Source organism: Delphinapterus leucas, chromosome 14 (genome assembly GCF_059928025.1).
Source record: "Delphinapterus leucas isolate spDelLeu-1000000601 "Yukka" chromosome 14, BTC_Dleu_Yukka2, whole genome shotgun sequence".
NCBI classification, from domain to species: domain Eukaryota; kingdom Metazoa; phylum Chordata; class Mammalia; order Artiodactyla; family Monodontidae; genus Delphinapterus; species Delphinapterus leucas.
In genome coordinates, this window is record NC_143142.1 from 15,844,692 (window position 1) to 15,856,732 (window position 12,041).

The 12,041-nt window shown below is 43.9% G+C and overlaps 1 protein-coding gene across 14 annotated transcripts in view; it reads left to right on the forward strand.

Moving 5' to 3' along the window:
• Positions 1-10,015, forward strand: part of HECTD4 (HECT domain E3 ubiquitin protein ligase 4) — a 198,184-nt gene extending 188,169 nt beyond the window's left edge. For all 14 annotated transcript variants that reach the window (XM_022550829.3, XM_089894536.1, XM_022550830.3 and 11 more), the window contains one exon: positions 195-10,015. In XM_022550829.3, the coding sequence (XP_022406537.1) occupies positions 195-331 (137 nt within the window). In that variant the 3' untranslated portion in view covers positions 332-10,015. The remainder of the gene's footprint in view (positions 1-194) is intronic.
• Positions 10,016-12,041: the final 2,026 nt, after the last annotated feature.

The following is a 12,041-nucleotide window of genomic DNA, read 5'->3' on the forward strand; positions in this document are numbered from 1 at the left end:
TGTGCTGTACAGCAGCTGTGTATCTGCCCTTTCCTCCTCCAGAATCCAGCCTCCCAGGCCCTCATCCCCCCCGACTGGGCCTTGGGGTTGACTTAGAGCAGCCCAGAGAGGCAAACCTGGAGGCAGAGGGTCCAGCCAGGCCTCCCTGGGATCCAGTCCCGCGCTCTAACGCTGGCCCGATGTCTCTCCTATAGGTTCCCCAGACTCTCGCTACATCCGAGTGGAGACCTGCATGTTCATGATCAAGCTTCCCCAGTACTCCTCTCTGGAAATCATGCTGGAGAAACTTCGTTGTGCCATTCACTATCGCGAAGACCCCCTGAGTGGCTGAGGGGAGGGAGCCCGAGTTAGGCTGTCACCAAGGCACCGCTCTGCTGGCTTAGGAAGCCTGCCACTGCGAGCACATCCCTCCGGGGCCCTGCGTGAGGAGTTGGCAACATTTTGCTTTTCCGAACCTTTGTCCACATTCCAGGACCTCCTGGAAGACTTAACCTTATGTATTTGTACGTTTCGTGATGGGTTGGTTCTTTTGCTACCTATTTGTGGTATGTTTGTAGGATAGTTTAGTTCCCAGACAGCTCCTGTCTCATTTGATCTTCCTGGACATGTTCCTTCGTGGCCACCAGGTTCTGAGGCTGTGAGGCCCCAGTTGGTTCCACATCATAGAACCACCCAGCAGGAAGCTGGTAGTGAGATGCCCTTGGCCCACAGAGCACCTGTTCTTTCTGCAGAGCGTCTTCACAGACAAGTGTGTGGCCAGCCCTGCCCCTCTGCCTTGAGCTGGAGTTTCTCCTGGACGTGGCTCCTGCAAGCCTCCTTCCATCTTGAAATGGTTGGGCCAGTTACCCAAACATGGGAGACACACACAGGGAGCTTTACGTGTTAATCTTCCGGCTTTAGACCCTTGTCCATGGTCTGGGTTTTCCTGCAGAAAAGCCCACAATGGTTCCCCCGTCCCTTCCCACCCAGACAGCCCTCTCTGCTGTCCGACTCTTCTGGGCCCCGGTCCGACAGTTTCCCACTGAGTGCTGCCCAGGATTAGAAGACCAAAGGGTTCCTCCCTGACCTTAGTATGCAGAGCCAGGCCAGGTGCGTCCCAGCTCAGGAGTTGAGAGGACCCCTGGAGCTAGAGGGACAGTGCTCAAGTTGGGGGCCTTTTTCTGAGGCTCAGAACAGGAAAGCACATGACTCAAGCCTGCCCCACTTTTGTACTCAGAAACGTCCCTTCCTCACTACGGTATTTGTGATGTGAGGAGCAGAGGAAAGGCTACACCCCATTTTAAAAAGAGCTGTCTGAGGTGCTCTGCTCAATTCAGGGCCTACTGCAGTGACTAAGACCTTCAAGTCCAGATGGAGACACCAGGGTCCTTCTGCCCCTCTGGCCGGGCCCATGCGGCATCCCCTCCCCACCCCATGTGAGTGTGTGCCAGGGCTGAGCTGCTGCAGCCCACCTGCGGCCCCAGTGCATTTGTGCCCTGAGTAGGTCTTTGTCCACTGGTACTTTGTTCGAGAGCAGCATATGCCATCTTGCTGGACACTGTCATTTTGGGCCTTGCCAGTTCTCACAGAATCACATCACTGTATTTATTGTATAATATTGTGAATATTGGAAGTTCTGAGTGAGTGCTGTCTAGAAGGCTTTGGAGTGTGAATGCTGGTGAGAAAGAGGATTTGTTCCTCCTTTCTCTGCTGTGGCCCTGGCCTGTTGGAAAGGTGTGTGGATTTTAGAGTTAGAGGCATTAGCATCCACCTCCTCCGTGTTATTCTTAGGAAATGCATTAAGGACCATTATAGAAAAGATTCCCTGACCTAAGGAAAGGATAAACCTGGATGAATTGTTCTGGTTGCATCAGTTACATTTGATGCAGGATCAGTCATGTCTGGAGGTGCCTGCCAGCAGTTTCCCTAATTGGAAGGAATACGGTAGGCCACTGCCTCCTGGGGGCCACAGCCCCCTTGACTGGGGGGGGGGGCAGTCACACCAGGATGTAGTCCTGACAACAAGGATCCTCTTATTTCATTTCTGCATAATGAAAGAGCCTTTGGATTTACTAGAAGTGGTTTTTCCTCCCTGTATTTTTCCATCTTGGTCCCCCCACTGCCCCCATCCTTCCCATCCCTTGAATGGACTCAGAATTGTCAGCTACCTCCCCAAGAGGGGTTTGGAAAGCTTCTGTTGGCCCATCACTTGACTAGATGACAGCTGTGAGTAAGATACCTGCTGCTAACACAACTGCTTCTCCCAGAGAGCACATTGAGGTCCAGACAGATCCAAACCTTGGCCCTAAAAAAATGTGTGCTGTAAAGTTACTTGATGTATATTTATTATAATTATTTATGGTTGCATCTAACAAACTTTTCATTCAATTTGATGCTATTTACACCATTGCTGTGTAAAAGAAGCTCATGACAGGAAAAATCACACCAATAAATAACCTTCATCTAATTTTGATTTACCTTAAGAGTTGTGTGATCATCTACTCTTGCTGAGAAGATTTGAAGGCCAACATGCTTGGATGGCTCTGATACTTGAGGGTCGCCAAGAAGCTAGGAATTAAAAGTATTTCTAATTATTATGGTCTCTTTACACTTGATGTGGTTCTTACTCCATTATGCTTATAAACTACCCCTTGCCCCCCACTCGACTCCTTATAGTCTATGGTTTTCATACAGAAAGTCTGATTAAAGGGATGGAAATCCAAGGTCAAAGGTAAACCTAACCCTGCAGGTTCTGCCCACTCCTTGTCCTGGAGCTGGTCTGTACTCTTGTGCCAGTGTGAGGATTCTCCTCAAGTGGACTGTTGCACTGGAAGAGTCTGGGCCTCTCTTAGACCACATGTCCTCCTTTGGGCACAGGCAGTGGATTTAGAACTACTTTGTGCAAAAGGAAATACAGGGAAGCAGAAAGACTTAGCTCAGAACTGCTATCCAAAATCAGTGCTCTGCCCTCTTCTCGCTGTCCCGTGTCCATCCTACACATACCCCCCCACCCCCCGCCACATACACACAGAACCAAAACACATTGTAAAGGGAAGGAATTGGAGGCCTCATGTGCCAGGGAAAAACAAGGACTGGAAATGCATGTAGGAAGCAGAAATTCAAGCCCCCACCACCCTGCAGAAGGCCGGAAGTTATATTCTGGAGAAACTACCTGAGATGCTCAGGGCTCCAGCCCCTGCCCCCACCCCACCCCAGGCTCCTACAGCAGGCTGGAAGACCCTGCCCTGAACTAACCCAGAGGAAAAACCTACAGATCCTGCCAGCCTGGGCTCTCCAGTGAAAATGCCAGCCTACTGTTCAGTGAAAGTGAATGGTGAAGAGAGCTCATCACCTTCAAGTGCCTCACTCTTAAGTATATACAGATAGCCCAGAAACATCAGAGGTTTGTGGAGAAGTACAACATAAAAATACCAAAACAAAAATAAACAACTCCCAGGAAATAGTACAGGGAGTAGAACAAGATATCCAAGAAACAACTAAGGCGCAAAGTGTAAATATCTTGTCCATTAAGTAAGGGGAGAAAAAGGCTGTGAGAGAAGATAAAAAACATTAATTTGGAAATTAATATCAGAAATAATATGATAAAAGGATAAAATTGAGGAAATCTCCCATAAAGTAGGGCAAAAAAACCAAAAGAGAATATGAAGGAAAATAAAAAATGGTCAGTCTAAGAGGGCCGACATCCAACTGTAATTGGAAATCTGCAAAGAAAGAACACAGGAGAGAAATTACCAGAATAATAACACAAGAAAATTCTGAAAAACTCAAGAGGACATGAGTTTCCAAAGAATGTATACCAACATACAACATGGGGAAATTTCAAAACACCAGACAGACACCCTAAAAAGCTTCAAGGGAAAAAACCGGTTACATGCAAATCAGAATGGCATCAGATTTTATAACAATCTAGAAAGTAATGCTTTCAAGACACTTCTAATTCTAGCTAACGTAGATAAACAGAAACCAAACCTTACCCTCCCTTCTAAAAAAAACAAAATACCTGACAAATTACCATCAGACAACAGGCATGAAGGACAGAGACCTGAGAGAAGAGAAACAAATGTGGTGGGCCCTACCACCGCCTCTGCTTACAGTTGGGGCAGAGTTGTCAGCAGCAAAGGGAGGAGAAACTGAGGGTGCCAACCCAACTCCTTGGCATCCAAGGAGACCAAAGCAGCTGGTTTACAGGGCAGGGTATCAACAAGGAAAGAGTTATACAGAGAGCGAGCTCTATAGATCTGCTGAGAATCCCACTCAAGTGTTCACTGAGTACTGATAATCCCATGCGTGTAAGGAAACTGCCAGAGGCTGGGGAAAGAACCAGCCAAAAGGATTAGAGCTGTCAAAGAACATGAAATGGTTCCTTTTCCCAAGAGCCAGTGTGGAAAACAGTTTATGGGGCATCAGTTTTGCTTCAGTAGTGGAGCAAAATTAGCCCTAGGCTACTCACTGCTCAGGTCCCACTTAATAAAGCTTAAAAGTTTGATCTAGAAGGATCAAACTGTTTCCAAGTAACTAAGTATGAGAAACAAAGCTCAATATTTACAGGAATACAAAAATACCCAGCACCAAAATAGGTAGAATTCAGAATATCTGGCATCCAATCAAAACCACCAAACATGCAAAAAATCAACACAAGAAGACCCAGAAAGTACACAAATGATAAATTAGTGACCAGGGGAATTAAAACAGTTATTATAACTACATATTAAGTAGCGACCTGAGAAATATAAAAACCCAAATTTAACTTCCAGAGATAAAAATTACAATGTCCCAAATGAAAACTACACTGGAGGAATTAACAACAAAGCAGACTACAGAAGATTTAGTGAACTTGGAGACATACAGAAACTATCCATCGGAACACAGACAAAAGAATCCAAAGAAGTGTAAAGAGTACCAATAAGCTATGGGGCAACTTCATGTGGCCTAATATACACGTAAATTTAATCCCCCAAAGACAGGGAAAATGGAGAAACAAAAAAATATCTGAAGAAAGAATGGCTGAAATTTTTCTGAATTTGGTTGAAAGCTATAAACTCAAAGACGCAAGATGTTTAATGAATTTAAAGAAGCAAAGAAATAGGTAGTAGTGATGGTTGCAGAACAATGTGAATGTACTTAATGCCACAGAATTGTACAAAGGCACATTATAACCAAGTTGCTTAAAATCAGTGATAAAGTGAGGAGACAAGATGGCAGAGTAGGACTTGAGCTCACGTCCTCTCACTTACAAACAAAAATCACAACTGCTGAATAGCCATCGACAAAAAAAGACTCAAACCTACCAAAAATTATATTCTACATCCAAAGACAAGAAGCCACAGCGAGGTGGTAGGAGGGGCACTTTCATAATATAAACAAATCTCATACCCATCAGGTGGGTGACCCACAAACAAATATAATTACATCACAGAGGTTCCCCCACAGGAGTGAGAGTTCTGAGCCCCACGTCAGGCTCCCCAACCTGAGGGTCTGGCATTGGGAGGAGGAGCCCCCAGAGCATTTGTCTTTGAAGGCCAGCTGGGCTTGAGTGGAGGAGCTCCACAGGACTGGAAGAAACAGAGACTCCACTGCTGGAAGGTGCACACAAGGTTTCATGTGCACTGGAACCCAGGGCAAAGCAGTGACTCCATAGGAGCCTGAGCCAGACCTACCTGTGGATCTTGGAGGGTCTCCTGTGGAGACACAGGTCGGCTGTGGCTCACTGTGGGGGAAAGGACAACTGTGGTGGAGGCCCCAGCCAATATTCATTGGCATGACCTCTCCCAGAGGTCACCATTTTGGCACTGAGACTTGGCCCCACCCAAGAGCCTGCAGGCTCCAGTGCTGGGACACTTCAGGCCAAACAAGCAACAGGGCAGGAACACAGCCCCACCCATCAGCAGACAGGCTGTCTGAAGTCGTCCTGATCCCACAGCCATCTCTAAACACACCCCTTGATACAGCCCTGCCCACCAGAGGGACAAGACCCAGCTCCACCCACCAGTGGGCAGACACCAGTCCCTGCCACCAGGAAGCCTGCACAAGCCTGGACCAACCTCACCCACCAGGGGGCAGACACCAAAAGCGAGAGGAACTACAATCTTGTTGCCTGAGGAACAGAGGCTACAAACACAGAAAGTTAGACCAAATGAGAAAAATATTTTCCAGATGAGGGAACAAGATAAAATTCCAGAAGAAAAACTAAGTGAAGTGGAAATAGGCAATCTTCCTGAAAAATAATTCAGAGTAGTGATAGTAAAGATGATCCAAGATCTTGGAAAAAGAATGCAGGCACAGAGAAATACATGAAATGTTTAACAAAGAGCTAGAAGATTTAAAAAACAAAGAGAGATGAACAATATAATAACTTAAATGTAAAATACACTAGAAGGAATCAGTAGCAGAATAAATGAGGCAGAAGAATGAATAAGTGAGCTGGAAGACAGATTGGTGGAAATCACTGCTGTGGAACAGACTAAAGAAAAAAGAATGAGAACAATGAGGACAGTCCAAGAGACCTCTGGTATAACATTAAATGCACCAACATTCACATTTCTCTCTTCTCCCAGAAGGAGAAGAGAGAAAGGGCCTAAGAAAATATTTGAAGAGATAATAGCTGAAAACTTCCCTAACATGGGAAAGGAAACACTCAAGTCTAGGAAGTGCAGAGTCCCATACAGGATAAACCCAAAGAGGAACACACCAATACAGGTAGTGTTCAAATTAACAAAAATTAAAGAAAAAGAACTCGTATGTGGAATTTAATGTTTTTTAAATGATATAAATGACCTTATTTACAAAACAGAAACAGACTCACAGATTTCAAAAACAAACTTATGGGGCTTCCCTGGTGGCACAGTGGTTGAGAGTCCGCCTGCCGATGCAGGGGACGTGGGTTCATGCCCCGGTCCGGGAAGATCCCACATGCCGTGGAGCGGCTGGACCCATGAGCCATGGCCGCTGAGCCTGCACGTCCGGAGCCTGTGCTCCGCAATGGAAGAGGCCACAACAGTGAGAGGCCCACGTACCGCAAAAAAAGAAAAAAAAAAAAAAACTTATGGTTACCAAAGGGGAAACGTGGAGGGGGCGGGGATAAATTAGGCGCTTCGGATTAACACACACACGCTACTGTATGTAAAATAACAAACAAGGACCTACTGTATAGCACAGGAAACTCTACTCAACATTCTATAATAACCTATATGGGAAAAGAAAAAAAGAATCAATATATGTATATGTATAACTGAATCACTATGCTGTACACTTGAAATTAACACAACATTGTAAATCAACTATACTCCAATAAGTTTTAAAAAAAAATTAAAGACAGAGAAATATTAAAGGCAACAAGAGATGGGCTTCCCTGGTGGCGCAGTGGCTGAGAATCCGCCTGCCAACGCAGGGGACACGGGTTCGAGCCCTGGTCTGGGGAGATCCCACATGACACGGAGCAACTAACCCCGTGCGCCACAACTACTGAGCCTGCGTGCTGCAACTACTGAAGCCCACACGCCTAGAGCCCATGCTCTGCAGCAAGAGAAGCCACCGCAATGAGAAGCCCGTGCACTGCAACAAAGGGTAGCCCCCGCTCTCCACAACTAAAGAAAGCCCGCGCACAGCAACAAAGACCCAACATAGCCAAAAAAAAAAGCAACATATAACATACAAGGGAATCCCCATAAGGTTATCAGCTAATTTTTCAGCAAAAACTCTGCAGGCCAGAAGGGAGTGGCATAATATATTTAAAGTGATGAAAGGGAAAAACCTGCAACCAAGAATACTCTACCCAGCAAAGTTCTCATTCAGATTCAATGGAGAAATCAAAAGCTTTACAGACAAGCAAAAGCTAAGAGAATTCAGCACCACCAAACCGGCTTTATAACAAATGCTAAAAGAGCTTATCTAGAGAGAAAAGAAAAGGACAAAACTAGAAGATAGAAAATCACGAATGGGAAAGCTCACCGGTAAAGGCAAACATACAGTAAAGGTACAAAATCATCCACACAAAAATATGATTTCAAAACCAGCAATCGAGAGGAGAGTACAAATGCAGGATATTGGAAACGCATTTCAAATTAAAAAACCAGCAACTTAAAACAATCTTGTATATATACAGACTGCTATATCAAAACCTCATGGTAACTGCAAACCAAAAATCTATATGGGAATAACCTTCTGTCTGTTTAAATTATTATTTATTTATTTTGGCCACACTACACGGCTTGCAGGATCTTAGTTCCCCAACCAGGGATTGAACCTGGGGCCATGGCAGTGAAAGCGCTGAGTCCTAACCACTGGACTGCCAGTGAACTCCCAAAGATACTTTTCCTATTTAAATCTCTTTAAAAGATAATTGACTGTTTATAAAGAAAACAACAGTATATTGGGGATTTGTAACAAAGGCAGAAATAACTATGACAATAGCTCAAAGCCTGGGAGGAGAGAAATGAAATATGCTGTTGTAATATCAAACATGAAATGGCATAATATCACTTGAAGGTAGACTGAAAAGTTAAAACTGCATATTATAAACCCTATGGGACTTCCCTGGTGGTCCAGTGGTTAAGACTCCAGGCCTCCACTGTAGGGGGCACAGGTTTGATCCCTGGTTGGGGAACAGAGATTCCTACATGCCATGTGGCGCGGCCAAAAAAAGTGTATACCATAAACCCTAAAACAATTACTTAGGGCTTCCCTGGTGGCACAGTGGTTGAGAGTCCGCCTGCCGATGCAGGGGACACAGGTTCGTGCCCTGGTCCAGGAAGATCCCACATGCCGTGCAGCGGCTGGGCCCGTGAGCCATGGCCACTGAGCCTGCGCGTCTGGAGCCTGTGCTCCGCGACAGGAGAGGCCACAGCAGTGAGAGGCCTGCATACCACACACACAAAAAAACAACTACTTAAATAATACAATAAACAGTAATAACTAATAAGTCAACAAAAGAGGTACAGTGGAATTATAAAAAGTATCCAAAGGAAAGCAGCAAAAGAGAAAAAAAAAAGAGAAAATTATATATTTAAACCCAATCATATCAATAATCACACTAAATGTAAATGGCCTATACACCTCGATTAAAAGACAGATTGTCTGAATGGACCCAAAACCAAGACAAAAAACAATGAAAAAAAACCCCAACTATATGCCGTCTTTGAGAAACCCACTTTAAATATATAGATACAAATAGGAATTAAAATAAAAGGATGGAAAAGATGTACTGTGCTAACACTAAGAAAGCGGAGGACTGTTAATACTATTAAGATTGCTAAATTAATATCAAAGTGTACTTCACAGCAAATGTTACAAAGAATACAGAAGGTCATTTCATAATGATAAAGGGGCCAATTAAACAAAGGCACAACTATCGTAAGTATTTACACATGTAATAACAGGACTTGAAAATAATGGAACAGAAATTATAGAATTATAAGAAAAACAGACAATCCTCAATTATAATAAGAGATTTCCTGCTCCATAATATATAGAACAAGTAAACAGAAAATCAGTAAGGATATAAAGGCTTGAAAAACACTGTCAACCAATGTTGACCCACCTGCCATTTATATAACATTCATCCAACCAAAACAGAATGCACATTCTTTTCAAGTACATACAGAACAATCATGGCCTGGAGAATATTCTACGGACACAAGAAGTCTTGATAAATTTTAAAAGATTCAAGTCATATAGAGTATGTTCTCTGACCACAGTGAAATTAAAAACAATAACAAAAACAAATCTGGAAAAAAAACAGTATTTGGAAACTAGATTCCACACTAATAAATAGCCCATAAATCAAAGAAGAAATCAAAGTTCTTTAAACTGAATGAAATGAAAAGACACATCAAGTTTGTGAGATGCAGATAAAGCACTTAACAGTTATATTAAAAAAGAAGTCAGATCTCAAATCAGTGACCTCAACTTTGACCTTAAGAAACTAGGTAAAGAAAAAATTAAGCTCAAAGTAAGCAAAAGAAAGGAAGTGATAAAAATCAGAATAAAAAAAATAAAAAATAAAAAAAAATTTTAAAAATCAGATAAATCTCTAACCCAGTAGTTGCCCTGCTATGGCCCATAATCCAGCTACCTGCTTTCGTAAATAAAGTTTTATTCACCCATTCATTTGTGTATTGTCCATGGCTGTGTTCACTCTGTAACAGCGTTGTTGAGTACAATAAGTCCCGTACAAATGAACGAGTTCCATCCCGAGAGTGAGTTCATAAGTGCAACAAAAGTTAGCCTAGGTACCCAACTAACACAATCGGCTATATAGTACTGTACTGTAATAGGTTTATAATACTTTTCACACAAATAATACATTAAAAAACCCACAATAAAGACAACATGTTTAATCTCACAGTACAGTGCCCTGAAAAGTACAGTAGTACAGCGCAACAGCTGGCATACAGCGGCTGGCATCGAGGGAACAGGCAAGAAAAGTTACTGACTGGAGGAGGGAGAGGAGGTGGGAGACGGTAGAGCTGAAGGATTGCCAGCAATAGGAGACACAGGGCAAGCTGCTATTTCACTCATGCCTGACGTTGATGGCACAGGTTCTGGTTCCTTGCTGGATTCAATTCTATCTACCCTCCTGAGAAAACGATCCAGTGATGTCTAGCTCCTTTTTTTCTCGTCATAGGTGACATGGTAGCACTGGATTGCACTTTGAATGGCTGCTGTAACCTTCGTGTACCGTTCTACATTCGGTTCCTGTGCCTCTAAAACTAACAGTGCCTCCTCAGATAAAGAAAATTCCCTTGCCATTTCCTGCGTCATGAATCTCTTCGGTTCTTCATTTACTTCTTCCTCTTGTCTCTCTTCGTCCTTTCTCTGGGCCTCCAATTCCTGGCACCTCTTAGCAGTACCAGCTACATCACCGCTGGTTTTACGTTTGCTTCTGGACATCCTGGGCTTGAAATAAAGATACTGTACTACTGTACTCTGTACAGTACCGTACAGTACACAGAAACGCAGCCACGTGTAGAGGATGCACACACGTGACAACGTACACCAGACACGCGAACTAACTTACATGACTGGACACGCAAACTCACGTTCGCACCTTTGAAAGTTCACAACTTGAAGGTTGGTATGTAGGGGGCTTACTGTAGTTGAAATACACACAGTATAGCCTGCAAAACCTTAAATATTTACTATTTGGCTTTTATCAAAGAAAAATTTGGAGATCCGTGCTCTAGCCAAACACATTAGGGAAAGAGAAAAGACACAAATTATCAACAAACGAAATTAAAGAGGTGACATCACTACAAACTTTACAGATATTTTTTAGATAATAAGGGAATATTATGAATACCTTATGTTAATAAGTTAAACAACTTACTGAAATGGACAAATTCCTTGAAAGACACAAACCATCAAAGTTCACGGAAGAGGAAATAAATAGGGAATTCCCTGGCGGTCCAGTGGTTGGGACTTGGCGATTTCACTGCCATGAGCCTGGGTTCCATCCCCTTTTTTGAACCTACACCCCCTGCAGTGGAAGCATGGAGTCTTAATCCCTGGACCACCAGGGAAGTCCCCCTTTTTCTTTATCTCAGTATAATTCAGAGTCACGGCTGTCATGAATTAGCTGCATAGCCTACGCAAGTCACTCCTTTCCACATATGAAATTGGGGCAATTCTTCCTACCTTTCCCATCCCCACTAGGTTGTTGAGAGAAAAACAAATGAGCTCAAAATGACCTAAGGTACTAGATGGTCCAGGGCAAAGTATGAGGTGCTGAGGGGTAATAAATAATGCTGCTAAGGTTCAACAACTCTCAGGACTGAGACTTCTGAGGAATCTGCCTTCCTCTCTTCAGTTGGAGGCAGCCCCCAGCCCACCCCAAATCATCCCCAGAGCTGCAGCCACCTGTCAGTTTCCTCCAACTCCAGTAAAAGAGAAAACTATACCTTGAATGTCTGGCACTCTGAGAAGGATGATGCTGGATCTGCTGGGGTTCCAAGCAGCACAGAGAAAACCTAGCCCTGCTCACCTTCCCCCATTCTTCAGAGCTGACTCCAGTCCACTCTGGTCTCCCTAAAGTCTCCAAAGAGCAC